At 50.7% G+C, this 21951-nt stretch overlaps 4 protein-coding genes across 8 annotated transcripts in view; 3 read left to right on the top strand and 1 right to left on the bottom strand.

The window, feature by feature from the left end:
* Nucleotides 1-2212: 2212 nt before the first annotated feature.
* LOC107145376 (nuclear receptor 2C2 associated protein) lies at nucleotides 2213-4514 on the top strand. The gene is made up of 5 exons (XM_015489304.2): nucleotides 2213-2655; nucleotides 2813-2903; nucleotides 3067-3172; nucleotides 3251-3318; nucleotides 3595-4514. Exons 1-5 carry the CDS (start codon nucleotides 2618-2620, stop codon nucleotides 3712-3714), a joined length of 423 nt encoding a protein of 140 aa, XP_015344790.1. The 5' UTR covers nucleotides 2213-2617; the 3' UTR covers nucleotides 3715-4514.
* Rfxank (regulatory factor X associated ankyrin containing protein) lies at nucleotides 3776-10041 on the bottom strand. Of its 2 annotated transcripts, none has more exons than XM_015489303.2 (9): nucleotides 9827-10041; nucleotides 9149-9346; nucleotides 7554-7634; nucleotides 7373-7438; nucleotides 7015-7115; nucleotides 6720-6845; nucleotides 6088-6154; nucleotides 5638-5718; nucleotides 3776-4000 (listed from the first exon to the last, which is right to left on the bottom strand). In XM_015489303.2, exons 2-9 carry the CDS (start codon nucleotides 9324-9326, stop codon nucleotides 3930-3932), a joined length of 771 nt encoding a protein of 256 aa, XP_015344789.1. In that variant the 5' UTR covers nucleotides 9327-9346; nucleotides 9827-10041; the 3' UTR covers nucleotides 3776-3929. The 2 variants fall into 2 exon arrangements, with proteins under 2 accessions (XP_015344789.1, XP_015344788.1); XM_015489302.2 differs by having other exon boundaries at nucleotides 9838-10041.
* A 352-nt stretch (nucleotides 10042-10393) lies between these two features.
* Borcs8 (BLOC-1 related complex subunit 8) lies at nucleotides 10394-21062 on the top strand. The gene is made up of 6 exons (XM_015489301.2): nucleotides 10394-10835; nucleotides 13805-13917; nucleotides 14403-14467; nucleotides 17258-17368; nucleotides 18613-18688; nucleotides 20357-21062. The coding sequence occupies exons 1-5, from the start codon at nucleotides 10799-10801 to the stop codon at nucleotides 18644-18646; spliced, it is 360 nt and encodes a 119-aa protein (XP_015344787.1). The 5' UTR covers nucleotides 10394-10798; the 3' UTR covers nucleotides 18647-18688; nucleotides 20357-21062.
* The window catches only part of Mef2b (myocyte enhancer factor 2B), a 30932-nt gene continuing 22873 nt past the window's right edge, over nucleotides 13893-21951 (top strand). For 3 of the 4 annotated variants that reach the window (XM_048795427.1, XM_048795424.1, XM_048795423.1), the window contains exons 1-3: nucleotides 16619-16648; nucleotides 17258-17368; nucleotides 18613-18688. The gene's annotated coding sequence lies outside the window, so the exon portion shown is untranslated. Of the gene's footprint in view, nucleotides 13918-16618; nucleotides 16649-17257; nucleotides 17369-18612; nucleotides 18689-21951 lie in introns of those variants that run through there. The other variant, XM_048795425.1, reaches the window with a different exon arrangement.

Genomic DNA, 21951 nt, shown 5'->3' with positions numbered 1-21951 from the left:
CTAGGTTCCTTCACATCCAGCCACCCCTTCTCCCACTGTCATTTAAGTCCCTTTCCCAGGGGGAACCAAGGTTTGGAACCATCCGAGGGCCTTTCCTGCCCTGCTCCAGGATGACAGACTCATGGAGAGTGGGACCTGTTTCCTAGTGGGTCCTCAGTGCCTCCTCAGAAGCAGTGACACAGATAGAGCCCTGCCGACCCAAATTTGCTGGGTGGCTTCAGCAAATCCTGGACTCTCTCGGAGCTTCAATTCCTCCCCTGAAAAATGCAGAACTCAGTCCACTAGAGGGAACTCCAGAGTCAGACTGGGGATTGTCTCCCTGGATGATCTTGGCCAAATAACTTTGCTTTTAGGTGACTCAGTTTCCCTTAGAGAGCCAGAGGAGCAGGACCGGCTCCCCTAGCACTCTCCCGGCCTCATCCCCTGGGGTGGGAGGAGTGGGGAGGGAGCTCTTAGTCGGCCTCACTAAGGCGAATGAATGGACCACTTTTGGCTGTCTTGCTGGAAACTCAGAGCTGCTAATTCCCTAGAGGAACAGGAGGCTCTTTCATGCTTAGGCGCCAGTGGGGTGAGGAGGCGGGAAGAGAGTAAGGAGCTGGCCTCATCCCAGTGGCCAAGGTGGCTCTACGCCAAGCCCAGGAGTGATATGGAGGGCCCTGGGGCTATGCATATCCTCACAGGGGAATCTTGGTCAAGTTGCTGTGTCCCCTGCTATAAAATGAGAGTGACACAGATCAACCAATTGCGGTTTAATGAGCCAACGGGTGGAGACGAAAAACACAGTGGGGTCTCACCAAGTGTCATCCACTGTTGTTATATGTCAACCCAAGGATTCTACTGTATCCTCCAACAGGCCTATGAACAGAATTTTCCCCCTTCACAGATGAGGGAACTGAGGCTCAGAGATGTTTGTAGAGATGTTTGTCTAAGGTCACACAGCTGGTGAATAGTCCAGCCAAGATTTTAAGTAGATCTGGGCTCTCCAGGGTCCAAGATCTTCCTAATTTCTGACGAGAGTGGGGATGTTTCCTGCCATCTCCAACCTCAGCCCTGAGAACAGCAAAGCTGGGTCTGGCACCAGACCACAACAGAATGCAGGAAGTCCTGGCGGTCAGGGACTGATGGGACAGCCCTTCCGCTGGTGACCCAGTTTCCCTGCCAGCCCCGGCTCCTGAGATGTGCTTGGGAGACGCTAGTAGGATGCCAGGGGACCATCCCCCACTCCCTTGAAGAAAGGGGCTGGATCCCAGACCATTCAGCTAAAGCTAGGGACAAGAGTCCCCTGCCAGTGGCTGCCCTGCCTTGGAAGCCTCCATTTGTGTAGACTGGATGGAGTCATGCCCTTTCCCAAACACTGCTCCAGGCCCAGCAGGATATGGCTCCACGTATTTTATTCAAATCCATGGTCTTAATCCAACGAGGCCTTTCCTTGTGCTTTCCCCCTGCCTGAATCCCCTCTCCATCCCAGATCCCCCCTCCCAGGAAGCTTCTTTTAGGTGGACTCCCTGCTTCCCCACCTCTGTCCCTTCCTGTGGCTCAGCCCTGACCCCATAGGTCTGGGAGTATCTGTGTTGTGCCCAGGTGGGGCTCTTTAGGGATGAGGCTAAAGCTGAGGGCTCTCATCATCTCCAGCGTCACTCAGGACAGGGGTGGGCACAGGAATGGCAGTATATGGTGACAGGAGTTAACCAGTGAATCAGTGAACTAAATTTTTGGCCTGGTATCTGAGGCTTTGTGTAATCTGACCTAGCAAACTCCTATTTATCCTTCAAAACCCGCCTTACATGACCATTTCTTCAAGAAGCCTTCCTCAGAAGCATTTGCTGGAAAGACAGATTTGGAGGCCAGGTCTCTTGCATCTCAGGACACATGGGGTTGATGGGAACGACTGATGCTCCCAACATCATAGTCTCTTCCTCAATTCTTCCATTGGCCTCTCTGAGTCAGTGAGGTGCAGGGGTTCCCAGCCTGCATTGGAGGTTAGCAGACTCCCCCAGTAGGAAGACATGATTATAGGAAGTTTGTGGGATTTGAAAAACCAATACTTTATAGCCGGCATTTTCACCAAGAAATGGTGCCAGGTGACACACAACTTGCATTCCTCCAAATCCAAGGAGAACCTCAACCACAGGGCGAGAGCCCTTTAAAAGGCGGTCACGAAGGGGCCAGCGTCCAGCCCCGCCCCGCCCCAGGAGCAGTGGCTGGGCGGAGCCCAAGTCACACTGCGCATGCGCTATGCCCACGCGGTTCCTGGTCCGGGTCTCTGGTTCCTCCTGAAGCTACTACTGACCGGGAAAGTGAGGCTCAGACGCGGAGGTGCGCCCCCCAAACCCCGAGGGAACCTGTTTCCTTTCCTTGGATCCGCTGTGAAAGGCCGGGTCCCCGGCCACCGGCATCTTCCCCGAGCCTCCAATTTTTCCAGCAAGGGGGTGATCGAGGCGACATTTAGGACTTGGGCGTGAGAGAGAGTGGCTGTTCTTGGTCCCTAGTTACTCGAGGACCTGCAAACTAGGGGTGTAGCCTAGGTGACGCCGCCTGTGGCTGAGGTGGCGCCGGGATTTGGACCCGAGTCCAGCAGAGTCCAGCCTTGGGTTTCGCGAGGCCCTGGAGAACCAAGATGACCCACTCTTTGGTTTGTCCGGAGACAGTGAGCAGGTGAGAGCCCGAGAGCCCTGATGGCGAGTCTAGGGGTAGTGGGCACTAGGGTGGCGGAAGGACCTGTGGCGGGGAGGGGGCGGGCTCGGGCTCCGTGGGCGGGGGGCGGTGGCGCCTAGAACTGGGCTTAACGGTTCATCGACCTGGTGCCTCCGAGGGTGAGTTCCGTGCTGAATCGCAACAGCCGGCAGTTTGGAAAGAAGTATCTTTTTGACCAAGACGAAGAGACGTGCTGGAACTCGGACCAGGTGAGGTGCAGAGGTCCAGAGTGCCTTGAGAACTTGGGGGAACCCGAGGTGGGCAGGGAAGGACTATGTGCTGACTTTCCCGTCTCCCCACTGTGTGAGTCAGGCATAGCCAGGCTCCCATCGAGGAGTGATCGTGGGCCTCAGTTTTCCCATCTGTTTTTAGGGCCCCTGCCAGTGGGTGACACTGGAATTTCCCCAGCGCATCTGTGTCTCCCAGCTGCAGATCCAGTTCCAGGGGGGCTTCTCCAGTCGCCGGGGCCGCCTGGAAGGTACTAGAAGGTCCTGGGAGGTGGGGACTCCAGGGGGGGATATCCTGTACTCACTGTATGCACCTTTCTCTGCTGCAGGGTCACAGGGGAGTGAGGCCCTCCACAACATTGTGGACTTCTACCCCGAGGACAACAATTCCCTTCAGATATCCTGCCCTGGCCCCTGGGGTGGGAGGATCTGTGCCTCTAAAAGCTTTGAGCCCACCTAGACCTGAGTGGAAACTTGCCATATTTTGAAAAGTGACCTCCGGGTCTCCACTGCATAATCTGGAAAATGGGTCTGCTCTGTGTGATGCTCAGAGGGGTTCACACCTTGCTAGGGTCACCTAGCACACTGATGGGGTCTGAGCTGGGTTTGGGAAAGGTAGGGATGGAGGGTGGGAAACAAAGTGCCACCATTTCTCTTGACTGCTTGTGCTTAAACATTCTCTGTGCCGGCTGCTGAGGTGGACCGCTTGAAGGTGACATTTGAAGACACCACTGACTTTTTTGGCCGCGTGGTCATCTACCACTTGAGAGTGCTGGGGGAGAAGAAGGTCTGAGACCTCTGGGGATGGGGAGGACACCTCTCAAGGAAGCCCTCAGGGAATCACAGCAAAGTCCTTTAATTTCTGCACAGAAGGTTTATTGGTTCCTCTTGGGAAGGGTCCCCTCCCACTTCCTGTCCAGGAGCTGCCTTTGAAGCCAGTTCTGGGTTCTCCCAGCTCTGGGTCGACCATTTGGTTCCCTGAGTGTCTGCGTCCCCAACAGGCAGCCTTCACTCCGGGTCAGTGGGCCCCAGGTTGCTGTGGAACAGTTTGAGGATGTGGTTCTCGATTACCTGTTGCACTGGAGATGGGTGGGGAAAAGGTAGCCGCTGGAAAGGAAGCTGTAGAGCCAACAGGCACCATCCCAACCTGCACCGTTGCCCTGGGGATGAGCCAGGGTTTTACAGCCCTGGGGCCTGGATGGAAGACCCCCTATACAGACAACAGGGTCCGTGCCCCTCCCAGAGCAAGAGTGGCAGGGTCAAGGCCTCCTCCCAGAAACATCAACTTCCCCTGAATTTGTAAAAATTCCCTTCCTTTCTTCCTTCCTCCCTTCTATTTCTTTCTTCAGTGCTGGGGATGAAACTCAGGGCCTCACGGGACAGGCAAGTGCTCTACCACGGAGCCTCACTCCAGGCCTTAGAAATGCGTTCCCTGCCCCCTTGTGGTACCAGGAATCAGACCCAGGGGCACTCTGAGCTACAGCCCCATCCCTTCTTATTTTTGAGACAGGGTCTCACTAAGTTGCCCAGGCTGGCCTTGTAATGCATTTCTTGAGCCTTTTGGAGTTATAAAAGACTTCTTACCAAACAAAATGGGTGAGTTGTGATTTTCATGAAAATAATATAGGGTCTGTGAGGGATGATTTCCGTCTCACATAGAATGAAACTCTCCAAAGGGAGGTAGGATATTTCCTGAGCCCATCCTCCACCAACCAAGAGGATGGGTGGTCAGGATGTTCCCATGTCAAACTTGGGTTTGCTTATGGCCCCTGCTCATACCTACCTCCTGCCATGGACAGGACCGGGCTCCATAGCCCCATGCACTGTGGCCCGGCCCAATTCCCTCTTAGTGTTCTGGCCCTGGTAAGCTTCTATATCCTTCTCTTACTTGGACGCAGTGAAGTCCTTCTAAAGTCCCCCAGAAGCCCACCCTGACCACCTTGCTGTTTGGTGTGTGGCCTGTGTGCACAAGCGCACCCACATGCACAGGCACGCGTGCATAAGCTGAAACTTGGGATCTGCTGTCTCTAGTAAATACACCTTGAGGCTTGGTCCCAATGCAGTGGTGTTGGGAGGTGGGGCCTATTAGGAGGTATTTGGGTTGTGGGGGCAGAACCTTCATGAATGGATCAATGCCTTTCTCACTGTCATGGGAGTGGGTTGTTTACTGTGAGAACAGGTTGTTTTAAATTTTAAAGCAAGACTGTCCTTCATGTTTTGCTTCTTACACACACACACACACACACACACACACGCTGCCCTTCTACTTTCCACTGTGGTGCAGCAATACGAGGCCCTCACCAGATGTGGGCACCCAATCTTGGGTTTTCCAACCTCCAGAACCATGAGCCAGAATGTCTCTTTTTCTTTATATTATATATTACCCAGTCTTAGATATTCTGTTATAGCAACAGAAAATGGACTAAGACATTAAGATAGATACCCATCAAGGCTGGGTTGGGGCCTCCTTTGGGCTTCTCGGTGCCTATGCTCCCCCTCATGGCTCTGGTCACTGATATGCACTGGTGTGTCTATCCTCTCACGTGACAGCACCGAGAGCCAGGATGTGCTCGGGCCAGGTACACAGTGGTGCTCCATGTCTGCTAACATGAACACACTTGCTGCCGGCATCTAACAAGTGAGGGAGATGTCCCATGTATCCGTTTGTGGTCACCCACCTATGAGTCCTCACCACTACCCCATGTCTCAGGCCTACCTTTCCGGTATCCCAGAGCCACGGCGAGGTCCATAGGGGTGTAGCCAGAGTCTGCCTCAGTGGTGAGATCAGCACCCCGGGCTGCAAAGCAGAGCAGACATTGGGGTAGGGCTGGGCCTGGGGCTAGAAGCCCAGAATGGGACTTGGGGACTCAAAAGGGCCAGTGGAGATGCCTCATGGTACAGCCATGCGTTTGCCCATTGCCTGCATGACCTTGGACAAGGGCCTGGCCTCTTCAAGCCTCCAAAGACTATGGCTCTGGAGTCCCTGAGGCTTAGAGAGCAGGGGCTCGACTCAGTCAGACCCAGACCCCCATGCTCTCCTACCACCTCCTGCTCCAAATCCACCTCCAAGTAAAGCAGGTCATGACAAGCCATGCAAGAGCTCAGGGTTCTCACAGGGCCAGATGGGGACCTGGGGCCTCCTGGGCTGGTCTCTACTTTTACTTACCCAGCAAGGCCTCAACACACTTCACGTGGTTCCCACGCACAGCGTACAGCAGTGGAGTCCCTCCATTCTGTCGGGGGGTGAAGGCACAGAGAAACTAATGCTCTATCTTTTTTTTTTTTTTTAATATTTATTTTTTAGTTCTCGGTGGACACAACATCTTTGTTTGTATGTGGTGCTGAGGATCGAACCCGGGCAGCACGCATGCCAGGCGAGCGCGCTACCGCTTGCTAATGCTCTATCTTTTCCCACTCCTCACCACGCCTCAAAATCTCTGGCTTCCAATTGAATATGGTATCTCTTCCTGCTCATCACCTCACCCATCTTTCTCCTCTTCTGTTTCTCAATTTAGATGTCCCTTCCTCCATGAAGCCCTCCCTGACCCGCCTTGGCCACCTTTGGGTTCCTGGGGCTGCCTGTGTGCCTGCCTTCACAGTACTATTCATTATCTCTCCATTACCTGTTTATGTGTCTGTCTTCCCCAGACTGGGAGCTACACAAAGTGTGAGAGTGAGTCTGTTTTTGTGTTCCTAGCACCCAGAGCAGACCCAGAACTTTCCAGGTGCTCCATAAATATTAGAGGGCAGAAATGGAGGTCAAGCAGCCCTGAGGGGCCTGGGTGGGTGGCACCTCACCCAGTCATAGATGTTGATGTCCACGTCACGCTCGAGCAACAGCCCCACAATGTCCGTGTATCCACCCATGCTGGCCAGTGACAGGGCACTCTCCCGCTCCTTGGCAAGGATGTGGGGGTCGGCACCCTGCGGGGGAGCAGAGTGGGTAGTGATGGGAGACATGGGGACATTCCCTGGGATCCTAGGGTCCCCCAACAGAGCAGCCCCATCTCATGGACAGGAAACCAGAAGAAGAAGCTGAAACTTCTGCCAGCCCTCAGGTCCCCAGGAAGCCCCCAACTAGGCTGAGACGCACCCACTCGAGCAAGAAGCGGACGGTCTCGATCTCTCCAAAGGCAGAAGCCCAGATGAGGGGAGTGAAGCCACGCTCATCCGGCTTGTTGATGAGGTTGTCACCTGGCAGGTGGGAGTGGTATCACCGGATTGCACCCCTGCCCTCTCTCCCCAATGTCACCAGAGTAGGGATAAGACAGGGCCTGGGGTCGGACATGGCAGGGAGTTAAACACATGTGGATGCATGCACATGACATACTCACATGCACGTGTGGACACAGGCACATGTGCGGGCACTCACGGCCATCATCACTGTGAGTGGGCATGCAGAGCCCACGTGCACGCACCAAACAGGCCAGCACATGTGTGTGGACACGCACCTTTCCTCAGGTGTTCCTTCAGTTGGCTCAGCTCCCCCTGGGCAGCAAGCTGGTGGATGGACAGGGCTGGGGGCCAGAAAGAGGCAGAGTCCTCTCTTAATCCATGGCCTCTCAGCACCTCAGCTTACCCATTCAAAATGGCTCCTCTCAGCTCCTCCCACCATCCTAGGGCCCTACTCACAGTCTAGGGTGGCTGGCAGGGCCGAGATCTCATTCCCTCGCTGCCGGTTGGTGAGGGTCGTAGAGTGCTTCAGGGAGCTGCCTGTTGGGAGAGAGGAAGGGTCTCAGGTTCCCCTTGGTACATGTCACTGGGGCTTCCAGACAGATCCTCGAGGCTCATATCTACCAAAATTTGTGCCTGAGACTCTACGGGTTCCTCAATCCACCCCCTTGGGCACCCAGGTTCATTTTTGTTCTCCAGGCCTGGTGATGTTCTCAGCTCACAAAACAAAGTCCCTGCATTCAATGAGCCCACAGGCAAGAGCATCAGACATAGAGAAGTAGAATAAATGGAGCAGAATAAAGCTGCAAGTTGAAATAAGTTATCAGAAGAAATAAAAAGTCAATAAAAGGAGCTAGAAAGGAGGAGGCAGGAGGTGGGTCCATTTCAGGCAAAATGGTTGAGGGTGGTGGCTCCAGGTTGATGCCAAGTCACATCCTGGCAAGTCCAAGAAACTAGCATTAGGCGAATGTTGGGGAAAGCATTCCCACACAAAGATCCTGGGATGAGAAAAATTAAATTCTTTCAAGGACTTCACTCAAAAAGTAACCCTCAGTTTCTCAATAAGTTAAACAGGGTCACCATTTGACCTCAAATTCCATGCTTACATATCCATGCCAAAGAGCTGAAAACAGGTGTTCAAACAAGCACTGGTACACCAACGTTTGTAACAGAAAGATTCACAGTAGTCAAAAGGGGAACAACCCAGGTGTCAACCAATGGATGATGGATAAACAAAAGGTGGCCCCACAGGTGCAGTGGTGCACACCCGCAATACCAGCAACTCAGGAGGCTTGAAGTCAGAGAATAGTAATGGAGTAGTATTCAGCCATGAACAGGAATCAAGGCCTGATCCTGTGATCCATGTTATAACATGTTACAACAAATGAGTACATGATGAATGAAAGAAACCACACACAAAAGGCCATCTAGTGTACAATTTCATTAATAAAGACAATCAGAACAGGCAAATCCATAGAGATAGAAAGCAAATAATTGATTGTCAGGGGCTGAGGGAGGGGAAATAAGGAGTGACTGGTCATGAGAACAGGGTTTCCTATTGGGGTGATGAAAATATTCTGGAACTAGATAGAGATGATGGTTGCACAACATTGTGAATGTGCTAAATGTCACTGAATTGTATTGCAATTTTGATTCTAACAGTAAATTTCAGGTTATGTATATTTTACCACATTAACAAAATGTAAGAGCTGGGCACACACCTGCAATCTGGCTACTTGGGAGGCTGAGGCAGGAAGAGCAAAGTCTGAAGCCAGCCTGGGCAACTTAGTAAGACCCTGTCTCAAAATAAATAATAAAAAGGACTGGGCATGTAGCTCAGTGGAGGAGCACCCCTGGATTTAATTCCCAGTACCAAAACAAAAACAAAACCCCAGAAAACAAAGTTGTAAAAAACAAATAAACCACTCTTGGGGGGTGGAGGGAAGAGAGAAGATGTCCTAAGTAGTGGGTCACAAAGACAGAAGTTTCATCTGGGGCTCAACATCCCACCATCATCAAATCCCAGGGAGCCAATTCCAGAGGTGCTATCTTACCCTGTAGTGAACAGACACTGGCATCTGCTTCAGGCTCTGGGGTGCAGGGGAAGAGGCTAAGGACTACAGTGTCTGAGCCATCCGGGGTTTCAACACCATGGTCTTCAGGGTCCCCAAGTTCTGGGGTGGGAGACTGCTGGGTCAGAATGAGGTCCTCTGCAGGCTGGGTGGGATCCATAGGGAAAGCTGGTGGAACCGCTAGAAGGGAATAGGTAATTAGCAGCAACTTTAATTAAGTATTCACTTATAGGGTGGCTAAACTGAGATTCAGGATCATGGCCAGTGTTGGGATTTTAAAATCAGAGTCCAGCTACTTTATAAGTCCACTCTTCCCCACCATCAAGACACCTGCAACATCCATGCTTTAATGCCTGGGCTCTGAAATCAGCTGTCAGGGTTCTAATCCACCCCCCCCACACACACACTGGCTGAAAACTAGGGCATGTGATTTAACCTTGCTGAGCCTCAGTTTCCTCCTCAATAAAAGGAAGGAATGAGGCCTAAAAGAAATCATGCCCATAAATAGCACAGTAGAACGCCTGATGCGGCTAGAGCTCAATAAACATTCCCTCTGGTTGTTTGGTGGGGGTCCCCCGAAATGAGTTAGGGCTCAACAAAAGATGCGATTGTTTCCAGTCCCACCGGCGCCTCTCAAACCGATCCGGAAGGTCCACTCACCTCCCACTCACCAACTCTGTTCCCCAGCGCAGCAAGCACGGGTCCCCCAAAACTTGGGGACCCAATTCATAAACTTTTATTCTTCAATGGATGTAGCGGGGAGCAGGTTGGAGTCTGGACCCTCAACGCTCGGGCTTTCTCTGTCCGGACAGTGCGCAACTTGATACGCGACTGCTACCCCCACCTCAATACTCCCCCACTGCGCCTGCGCACCCCCGCCCCCCAAAAGTGCGAAAGAGCCGGAGCAGCAGGAGACGCTTCTAGCCCTTTAAGACTTGGGGGAGGGGCGTGGCTTCCGCCGGTGCCTAACCGGCGCAGTTGCGCCTGCGCGTTCTCTGCACAGCAGTTTGGCCGGGCGCGGAGGGCGGGGCCTCAGAGATCTCTGAAAAATTCATTGCGCTTGTGTTTCCTCATTCCCAGCTCCGCCCACAGACTTTTCCACAAGAAACCAATCGGCTCCAGTACGAATCGACAGGCGGAGCTTTCTCAAGGCGGAGGGGTGGGGAGAAGAGGGCGGGGCGTCTGAAATTTAAAGGGACGACTTAGTTCTGTTGCCTCCTTTCATAACACTGTCCTTTCTGTATTGCTAGGAACTTATGAACTTGTGCAGGGAGGGACTTAGTGGCAGTAGGCGGGGGAAAGGAGGGCATTTTTATGTCCTAAGTGGGCGATGCGAGGTGTTTTTCTTACAACTCGACTGCTGTGGGCAAAGGGGGTTTGGGAATTGAGAGTTCTTGCCTCTCCACCTGGTGTCTCAGGGGTATCTCTTCCCCCTCAACCGCCCTCAGGGCACCTCTTTCCCCTTAATCTCTCACTTTAAGCCCCTCTCCGGTCCCTGGAGGAGGAGGAACAGGCAGGGCAAGCCGGAACTGGAGGCCTGCCGCGTCCGGTTTCCGCAGGGAAAGTTTAAGCAGAAGTCCCAGCCTCTGGACTTCCTGTTCCTGTTCTCTGTTTCTGCTAGCTGCCGTCGCTATGGAGGAACCAGAGATGCAGCTCAAGGGGAAGAAAGGTGGGGCAGGGCCCCGGACAGGATGGAGGGGTACAGAAACTCTTGGAAACTCGAATTGAGAAAGGGCCAGCATGGCAGAAGCACGGAGGGAGTGTGTGGTGGGGTGGGCAGTGACTGAACTGCCATGGAATGCCAGCTCGCCCACTGACTAGTTTTGAAACCTTTAAAATCTCTGTGCTTCGTTTTGATATCTGTAGAATGGGAGGGGTATATTTCCTCGTAGGATTATTGTGGCGTGTCAATAACCGGATATTGGTAATAAATTGGAAGAATGTTAGGGGCGTGGTGATCGCTGTGTGGTTAGCGTCCTTAAATCGTATAGTTGGAGTGCCACGAGCTACTTTTATTTTTATCTTATTTTTTATTGGCAGGGGGTACCAGGGATTGAACTCAGGGGCACTCAACCACTGAGCCACATCCCCAGCCCTATTTTGTATTTTATTTAGAGACAGGGTCTCACTGAGTTGCTTAGCATCTCCTCCTTATCCAGGCTGATTCTGACCTCGCGATCTTCCTGTCTCAGCCTCCCAAGCTGCTGGGATCACAGGCATGTGCCACTGCGCCCGGCTTACATTTATTTTTGAAAAACATATTTTAAAAATGTTTGGTGCTAGGTATCGAATTCGAGGCTTCAAATATTAGGCAAGCACTCTACCGCCGAGCTACACCCTCAGCCCTCACAAGCTTTTTAAATTATAAACATTATTTCACAAGGTACTTCTAATTATTTAGAAGACACAAGTACATTTAATTCTCTTTTTTTAATTTATTTTTTAGTTATCGGCAGACACAACATCTTTATTTTTTGTATGTGGTGCTGAGGATCGAACCCGCGCCGCACGCATGCCAGGCGAGTGCGCTACCGCTTGAGCCACATCCCCAGCCCCATAATTCTCTTTTCTCATTAAAAATACATTATGAATTACTACTATGCTAATTTTCAATCCAGGAGGACAAAAGGGAAAAAGTTACCCTCTTTTTCCCTGGGGCCAAGTTGAAGAAAAAGTATGCATTGCCCACTTGGGATTGTATAAGCAACCTCCTTTTGTCCCCCCTGCTACCATTATGTCCTTGCACATGCTCATAAGAGTTTAGAACCACAGAAGGGACATTGTTATGGAAGGACCAGGCCAGTCACCCTTTAAATTCCTTTTCCCCCTCTTCCCCCTCCATTCAGGACACAATGGTGAGCTAGACCAACCCACATAGATCAGAGTCCTGTGTGGCTTCCCTTGACTCAGACATTTAAGTTCTCACCATGACAGTCACGGTGGGCAACAGCATTGGATCTACCTCTGTAGCAAACCATGATGGGTACTATTATTTAATTTTTACGGATGAGGAAACAGACTGCTTCATGAATTCAAGCTTTGTTTTTTCTTGTGAACATGTAAAGTAATAAATCACAATAGGTATAAGAGAAATGAACAACAGGGTGAGGTCCTGAATGAGGGAGAGGGTACAGGTGATTGAAAGTTGATGTTAGGGGGCTGGGATTGTGGCTCAGCAGTAGAGCGCTCACCTAGCATAGGCGGGACCCGGGTTCGATCCTCAGCACCACATAAAAATAAAGGCATTGTGTTGTGTCCATCTACACCTAAAAAAATAAAATATTTTAAAGAAAAGAAAGTTGGTGTTAGGGAGAACCTTGCCCAGGGTATGACATTTGAGCTGAGACTTTGAGGGATAAATAGGAGCTAATAGGGAAAGGATGTCTCAAAGTAGAAAATAGGTGCAAAGGCCCGGTGGTGGCAACTTGTTCAGAGCTGGGCTGTGATATAGTAACTGTTGGTCTCATGTGAGTATTTAAATTTGAAGTGATTAGAATTAGGTAAAATTGAAAATTGAGTTCCTCTGCCACACTTGCCACATTTCAGGTGGTCAGTAGCCACATTAGCTAGTGGCTACCATTTTGGACAGTATTAATTACAGAATGTTTCCACTATCTTAGAAAAACTTTTGAACACTGCTGAAGGTACAGGGCAGGGAGGTTAACATCACCCAGAAGCAGAACATGTGGGGCCTTATGAGCCATGATAAGAGAAACAGATTTTATTCTCTGACTAGTAGGAGCCATGGGGAGTGTTTTAAGCAAGGAAAGACATGTGATATGTGCCTTTGGTGTTCACTTCATCTGCTACGTGGAGATTGAACTTGGCAGGAGGAGAAGTAGGGGAGACCACTGAGGAAGTGGGTCTAGCATCCGGGCAGGGAACTGTCATGCCTGGTCACTCACTGGGGTCCATGGTGTGATTAGAGCACTTGCCTAGAATGCACCAGGCCCTGGGTTCTCCCCTGTACTGCATAGAAAAAGAGACAGGTGAGACATGGGCTTTGTTTTGTGATAAAACTAGCAGATTCATGATGGGATAGGAAGGGTGGAAATTACTGGCTGTCTAGGAATGCCTTATGTTGAAGCAGACCTGGGAGAAGATGTGTGTGCCATTAATTACCAGGAGGAATGTGCAAGGGAGAAGGGGAAACAGGATGGGGTTAAGGGTGACCTCAGGTAAAATCCACAGAGGGAGATCTCTGCCTGGTCCTTCAGGGAGGCTTATGAGGATATATATGCCTCCAAGTTGTCCCAGCACTCACTGAGGGACAGGCACAGGCTTGCATATGCTGCATTGGTCAGTCATGACTAAGGGCCATCCAGGGATGGAGGCTTCCAGACCCTTTGGGTCCTGCGACATTATCAGGCTTGTCATTGGGTTAAGGGGAGTTTGAGGGGATCTGAGTGGGCAGATCAACTACAAGGTTGTTTGGAAGGGAAAAGACCAAATTCATAGTATGACAATCTGCTCTGACTGTCTCCTGCCCATCCCTGTGGCTTCAGGTGACACAGCTTCTGGGGTAATGCTAGGTGCTCCTCTCTGTTCTAACTGGGCTCACAGTTGAGCAAACAGAAGCCTAATGTTTTGTCTTCTTGTCCCTTCCCCCTCCCTACTGACTGTTGACCCTGGACCCAGTCACGGACAAGTTCACTGAGAGCGTCTATGTCCTGGCCAACGAGCCATCTGTGGCCCTATACCGGCTGCAGGAGCATGTGCGCCGCTCTTTGCCTGATCTGGCCCAGCACAAGGTAAGCCCCACCAGCCTCTCTCTGCAATGGGCCTCTTTCTGGTGCCTGCTGTGTGGAACAGGGGCTGTCAGGGCAGGAATTAAGTCGGGGCACCAGCAAGGAGGTATATGATAGCTGAGTCAGGTCAAACCATTGGTGGATAGATCTGGGGCAGGTTTTCAAGGAGACGTCACAGTCTGCATTAGTTATAACCTGAATAATAACTGAAGACCCCAGGGAAGGGTGTGCCAGGTGGAGGGAACAGCCATTGCAAAGGTCCTGAGGTGTGGTGTCCAGTTGTTCCAGAACATCCATGGAGAAAAGGGAGTTTCAGGATGAAAAGTCTCTGGTCACTGGGGGTGTGGCTCAGTGGTAGAGTGCTGGCCTAGCATGCTTGAGGGCCTGGGCTCTACTCCCTACACCACTAAAGGAAAGTAGAGAAACAACTTGGAGGAGCCCTCTGGGAGGTAACCTCCCCTACTAACAGTTCCCCTCAACTCCCTCAGGCGGACATGCAGCGGTGGGAAGAGCAGAGCCAGGGAGCCATTTACACTGTAGAGTACGCCTGCAGGTGAGCCACAGTCCCCGTTACCTGGTCAGCCTGCACTACTCTGGCCTCTGGGCATTCAGGGGCATTCCCAGCCTGCTACCCCATGAGCTCTGCCCTGCCCAATTCACCCTAATGGAGATGTGGTTGCTGCATCTTGACTCACCTGGCTATTTGGTGGATTCCAGCCACACATGTGCACACTGAGCCCCTGTCTTTCACAGGTCAGAGTGATAAAAGGATCCTGGGAAAGACCCCCAGCATTTTCCATTCCCAGCCAGGCCAGAGAGTGAATGACAACTGGGGGTGGGCCAAAAACACAAATAGGGCTCTTTAGCTTTCTCTAAATCTCCAGGTTACATTTGTAGTAAATGGAAAATTCCACAGATTCACTGCATGGACAAACCAAATTTTGCTAGGAAGGCAAGAAATTAAAATTCCTGAGTCAAGTTATTATTTTTGTTTTATTTTTGTTGCCAGGAGTGGAACCCAGGGCTTGAGAATGCTAATGAACAGGTACTTTATCGCTGAGCCACATCCTCAGCTCCTGATTTTTTTTTTTTTTTTTCATTTTTTTTTGGTGCTGGTGATGGAACCCAGGGCCTCCTACATGCTAGGCACGTGCCCTACCCACTGAGCTACACCCCTAGCATGTCCCATATCTTTTGTTTCAAACAATTCAGCAGTATTAAATGGTTGGTATAAAATTGAAAGATGTTAAAAATGGTCTAGAAATTCAGGAAAAAGGTTCAGTGGTGAACTTGTATTAGCAAGATGTTTATCAAGATGGACAATCAAACACAAGAAAAGCTGACTTCATTTGATGACATTAAGATGAGTGAATTAAGCTAGGCACAGTGGCACGTACCTATAATTCCAGTGGTTCAGGAGTTTGAGCCCAACCTTGACAATTTAACAAGCAGGGCTGGGGCTGTAGCTTAGTGGTAGAACACTTCTGGGTTCAATCCCTAGCAGCATTAAAAAAAAAAAAGAGTAAATTAAGGGTTGGAATTATAGTTTCATGGTAGAGCACTTGACTAGCATATGAGAGGGCCTGGATTTCATTCTCAGCATCACTGTTTTAGTCAGCTTCTTAACCGCTGTGACTGAAAGTCCTGACAAGAACAATGTAGTGTAGGAACAGTTTATTTGGAGCTCATGGTATCAAGCCATAGAAGGCTGACTCCATTGCTCTGGGCTCTAGGTCAGGCAGAATATCATGGCAGGAAGGTGGGAGGAGGAAAGCAGCCCAGTACATGGCAACCAGAAAGGGGAGAGAGAACTCTCCTCACCAGGGATGAAATATAAATCCCAAAAGGCATGCCCCAGTGACCCACTGCCTGCAGCCACACCCTTCATGCTTATAGTTAATCCTGCCCAGTTAATCCTTTCAAGTGTATCACTGCACTGATTTGGTTAAGGTTCTCATAACCTGATCATTTCTCTTCTAAACTTTCTTGCATTGTTTCATACATGAGCTTTTGGGGGACACTTCACATCTAAAGCATAACAGCTACAAAACAAAACAAGAAAAGATGAACCAGTTAAGATTCACCTTTTACCACCATCTTACAACTTTGGCCCACAAGCCAGCCTATTTAGCATAAGCATAATCAGGGGTAACAACCAGCACCCCAATTTCATTTGCCATTTTCACGCATGTTCTTGACTGATAATAAATGGGAGTGGGCTGGGGATGTGGCTCAAGCGGTAGCGCGCTTGCCTGGCATGCGTGCGGCCCAGGTTGGAACCTCAGCTCCACATACAAACAAAGATGTTGTGTCCACCAAAAACTAAAAAATAAATATTAAAATTCTCTCTCTCTCTCTCTCTCTTTCTAAAAAAAATATAAATAAATAAATAAATAAATGGGAGTGATCTTTTTTATCTCAGTAGTGGTACTGGGGATCGACCCCAGGGCCTTGTGCATGAAAGGATTCCAGCCAGACCTGTGCACACTGAGCCCCTCTCTTTCACAGGTCAAAGTGATCCCCGACCCTCTTTTTTGTTTTGTTTTGTTTTTTAATAGGAGAAATTTAAAATGACTCTTTGTAGCTCAGTGGTAGAGTGCTTGCCTCACATGCACAAGGCCCTGGGTTCCATCCCCAACACCACAGAAATAAAAATAAAATGACACTTTTGTTTTTTTCTGCAGATGATGCCACTCAAGCAACTTTTTGGCACAGCAAGACACTGAACAACTTTGTAAATGTTTTTCTCTGGTGGCCTTGGGAAGGGTGTTCATTTATCAGTTGTGACACCAATGCCAGAACTTAGTGAAGCTTTGTAGTCAGCATCCCTAATTGATGGTGGCTTATTTGTGATTCAGTCTAAACTCACCTTTATATCTTCTCCCTGCTGAGCTGATAAGTGTCCTTCAAAGGCAGGAGCATGTTTCTTAAAAAGAAAGTGATGTCTTTTGTCATTGTTTTCTATGGTGCTAGGGATGGAACCTGGTGCCTGAGGCATTCTAGGCATGAACTCTATCTACCATTGAGCTGCAGCCCTCAGCCCTACTGGGATATTTTTGAGGCTAACTTTACATGTTTATACCACCTTTAAAACTTTAGTTTTACAGGTAAAATGAAAGTTGTGTCTTGCCATTATGTGCTCTGTCACAGTGGTATTCGTGTGTAGCACAGAAATCCAACATCTGAATCCTGAGGGAGGTCCAGGGAATCACCAAGGTACCCACTGAGCTCTGGATCCACCCAGGGCCTCCTCCGAGCACATGGCAGTGGCCTTCTCCAGTGTTGGGGCATGTGGGACACTGGCATGCATGCAGAGCTGATCAGGCTTGTCTTCCCATTTCAGTGCCGTCAAGAACCTGGTTGACAGCAGTGTCTACTTCCGTAGCGTCGAAGGTCTGCTCAAACAGGCCATCAGCATCCGAGACCACATGAATGCCACTGCCCAGGGCCACAGGTAGCTCCTGGAACCACCTACCCAGTTGCCACCCTCAGCCTCATCTCTATAAGAACCATCTGCCAGCTCAGCCAGGAACTGCCACTTCTTGCTCTTTACAAAACTCCCTTTCCTTATCTCACCTTGTCTGGGACTTCTGCTTGTTCTTTGGCATCTGTAGCACCTACATCTTGAGCTTTGCTATGTGCCCAGTTCAGAGCTGGGTACTAGGAACACAGTGGTGACCAAGACAGGTGGACTCACAGCAACCAAGTATACACATAATGGATGAGAGCATTCCTCAGTGCTTTGAAGGAAGCAAAGGGACGTGGGGCTCAGGAGGAGGTGGACTGGGTAACACAAGCAGAGGTGGCTGGGGGATGGTGGTGTGGGGAGTGGGGAGTGCGAAGACCTTGGAACTGGGCATGCTAGGGAAACATCAAAGAGGCAGGGGGCTGGAGTAAGTGAGCAAGGTAGACAGGTGGGCAGGGTCCTCCTCCTACCCAGGCTATGGTCGAGCAGAGGGAGCCTTTGAGCCGAGGCCCAGACAGTCTAAAATGAAAACCACAGTCCTTGAATACTGGGGGGAGTTTTGGGAGCTGAAAGTAGTTCTTTTTGTTTTTGATGTTCATTATAACTTAATAAACACACATTTGAACACATGTGCCTGGGCCATAAGCTGGACTTCGACCTTGGGATGCATTTGGCTTCTGCAGGTTGGAGACTGATATACTTACGCCCCCACACATACCAGACATTTAGAAAGAAAAAAAAAAAATCTGCTGTTTCTCATAACTAAGACATGAGAATTGTTGAGAACAAAAAGCCTTGTGCACGTATGTCGTGGGTGTGCCCTCTTCCTCCCTTCAAGGGTGGAGGAGAGGGACAGAGCTGGCTCTTCAGCAAAGATGAGGCTGGGTTGGTGTTGGCAATTGGAACTAGAGTTCACTCAAAAGCCAAAACCAGCTGCCGGATTTCAAAATGCTTTCCGGTACCCCACTTGTGCTGCTTTACGAAAGTGCTTGTGCTTCTGAAAGACATGGTAAGGTGCTGTTCACACCTCTCTCTGCAAGTGCTGAGTGTGTTGCACTCAGTCCCCCATGGGTGAGTCCAGCCTTTGCGTCTGAAGTGGGCAATGGTCTCATGTATGCCCTGAGGGCCTAGGCCAGGAGTCTTGAGGGACCAGAGTGTGATGTAAACTCAAACCCCAGCCCAGCTAAGTAGCCTCATGGCCTCTGACTTGGGCCTCACATGTTTTATTCCAGCCCCGAGGAACTGCCCCCGCCCTCCTCAGCCTGATTCTGGAAGAATCCTGAAGGCCCCTGTCCTCCCCCAACCCAGGTCAGTGCCAAGGGTGGCTTTGAGCTTTTCTGCTCTAAACTAACCTGCCCACTTGGCATCTGAGCAGGGACCTGCTTGTCTAATCCCCTGGGCCTTCTCACTGGGCTTGTTGGGTGGCTTCAGGGAGTGGGGAGGAGACATTTGCAGACCCAGAGTGTCTGCAGGGCCTCTGCTATTCAGGGACCTTCTTAGTTCATCTTCCTCTCTCTGCCGTCTTCCTGCCTCTTATCCAGGCCTTGTCCCGATCTCAGAGGTCCCCCCACTCTAAAGCTCAGAAGGGATCCCACATTTCCTCTCCTGCCAGGCCCTGTGATTGCTTCATGTACACATTCTCAGGCTGACCCCTGCTGGGCCGATATCCACAGCTCTGAATCCTCCCTGCACCACCCGCCTGCTGTTCCCTCCCTCCCTGGTCTTTATTTTTTCCTTCTATAAAGGTTACCTATTAGGTGACTACAAGGGCACAGGCTACAACAGGTGAGTGTTGTAGCACTTAGCTATTGTACATGACAAACAATTCCCAAACTGAACACCCTGTAAAACTGGTAGTAGAAACATAGTTACAGAAACATGCTATTCTGTTACTTGGCTGAGCAGTTCTGCTGGCCACTTCCTGGGGACACTCATTGGAGTTCAACTGCTACAGTTAGGTGTTGACTGGAGTGTTGGCTGTGGGGTCCAGGCTCCCTGTGGCCTCTCCAGCAGGCCATCTGGGCTCCTGGTGACCAAGTGCTAGGCAGGCAGCACTCACCCCACCCCCCTGTGCTTCACAGTTATGGTATCCCACTGCTCAGTGATGTGAGCAAGCCCAGGGTCTTGTAGGGAGGGCTGCCCAGGTGATGGTGGATCCTGGAAGATGAAGCGACCTTGCCTGGAGAGTATCCCTGAGGAAGACCGATGTGTTCTGTGCCCACGGAGGGCAGACATGGCAGATTCAAGGCATCCAGAGGAACTGTTGGCCAGGTGCTGGGATTATCCTCTGTGCCATGAGGCCTTCTTAAAGGCTGAGGGAAAGCAAGTTGAGACAGGCCCCACACCCTCAGCTGCAGCAACCAGAGCCAAGAGGCCATGGAGGTCACCTGTGTCCAGAGAGCACTCCCTGGGCACCACACGCTGCACTTATTGGGCACTTCAGTCAGCCAGTGAGTCCTTACTAAGTGCTTGCTCATAGGCTTGGCTGTTGGCCAGGGAAATATGAGGAATCATGGATTGGGGGTTGCCTAGGGGCCATCTGGGAAGGCCTGAGCAGGAAAGGCTGCCTGAGGGGTTAGCAGCTGCCCCAGTGCCCCCCACAGCATTTTGTGCCAGCTCTAGGCCACACCCATCTTCTACCTCCCACCTCCAACCGTCCACTCCCATCACCCCCATCACATCCCCACCCACGGGTTCCTCCCTCTCCCTTGATAAAGGACACTGTCCTGTTGCCCTTCCCTTTCCTGTATCATCTCCTGTTTCCTTTGCTACTGAAATCCCACTGTGTACAATCTTCTGGTCTCACCTTTGTCCCTTCAGACCTCTTTTTTCTTCTCCACTGGCTCCCTTCTCTCAGAGCCTTCCACCTCCACTTTTCCCCAAAGCTGCTCCTGCCAGGATCTTCAAAGACCTTCACAGATCAATCATCCCCTGCTTCTCCTGTCCCATGACCCTCAATATCATCTCATTTTACAGAAGAGAAAACCAAGGCTCAGAGAAGCGAGCCAGCCCAGGGTGGAGGCCCATGCCCAGAAGCACCAAGATTCACACCCAGACCCTCTGACCCCTCCACATGGTCCTCAGCCCAGGCTCCTCATGGGACAACTCTATACCTCTCAGACTCCTTCCTCACTGCCTAACCTGACCAGAGCTGGGCCCCTGGGTACCACCTTGTGCAACCCAGAGGGATTAAAGACAAAGCCAGTGGGGCCAACACAGACCTGTTCCTGCCGAAACCTCTAAGCCCAGCTAAAATCATCCCAAGACATGCCTTTTCTTCCTATGCTCTTACCTGCTCTTGGATCAATAATTGCCCCCGTGATAATCCTGATTGTGTACCCACTGTGTGTGGTATGTTCCTCATGGGTTATCTCTTTTCATTCTCAGACAACCCCTTTAGGCAGGTAGCACCCCCAAATACAGATGAGAAATGAGAGGCTCCAAGAGATGGTGTGATTTGTGTCAGGTCATGCAGTTTGAGAGCAGACCTGGGCTCTTAAGCCTCCTAGTTTGGTCTTAGCCCTGCCTCTGACATGCTGGGTGATACGGGACCTGGTGCTGGCCCTCTCTAGTTCTCCCTTTCTCCATCTGGACAAGGAAAGCTGTACTGAGCATGTTCTATAGGCTGAGAGAGGGAAGAAGAGGAGAATGGAAAGCAGGAAATAAATGTGACCTAATTGGAGGGCTTCTTGGAATTTTGCTGGAAGCTTGGGAAGGACCTGTGCTTCTTCTATCGGGATAGGTAGATGGAGGGAGGGACACTTAAGAATATTTCATGGGGCCCTGGATCCAGCTGTACCTGAAGTTAACACATTTCAATTCTTCAGTTTCATGAACCCTTCAATTACCCTTTTGCCAAAATTACTTTGATGTATTCCTGCAGCTAAGTCCAGAAGAGCCAGCGCTGAGTCCTGTGAATTTCAGTGTCACATGTTCTCAGTATGTACACCTCCAAGGCCAATTGTGTGCAAATGTTAGCCCTTAAATTATTTGTTGCAATAAAATGTATCAGGAAGATCAGAATAAATTGTTGGGGTAGCCAGGCTGCATCTCAAGCACACTCCCCAGCTTGGCAGTGAGGGGGTAGGGGTGATGAGGCCCAGAGGCTCCTAAGGAGAGAATGGCTCCTATTGGGACACTGGGCCTTGTGAAGGGGATCTGGAATACAGGAAGTGTGGAGAAATGAGTCTCCCACCGCCAGGAAGCAGGGCTCAGCCCTCCCTCTGCCCTCCTAGTGTGTACCGGGAGGCTTCTGTGCTGCCATCTTGCCTCCCCATTGTAAATGACTCTATGGGGGAGAGGGGAGTCTCAGGTCCACCAGATTTGGGGCCCTGCTTGCTGTGGGGTCTCTACAGTTAGAGTCATTTGCTTGGCCTGAAGGTATCTCAACGTCATCCAACTGTCTTTTCATCTGTCCTCCATGTACCCATTTATCCAGCAAACATTATCCCCACTCCATGAGCCCGGGGATGCTCCAGAGCTAGGCAGGCCAACACGGACAGCAAGATTACAACCCATGGGACAGGAGACAGCTAAGATAATTGCACATATCCCAGACTGGGGGAGCAGTC

Source organism: Marmota marmota, unplaced genomic scaffold (genome assembly GCF_001458135.2).
Source record: "Marmota marmota marmota unplaced genomic scaffold, marMar, whole genome shotgun sequence".
Taxonomy (NCBI): domain Eukaryota; kingdom Metazoa; phylum Chordata; class Mammalia; order Rodentia; family Sciuridae; genus Marmota; species Marmota marmota.
This window is presented reverse-complemented; position numbering and strand designations above follow the sequence as displayed.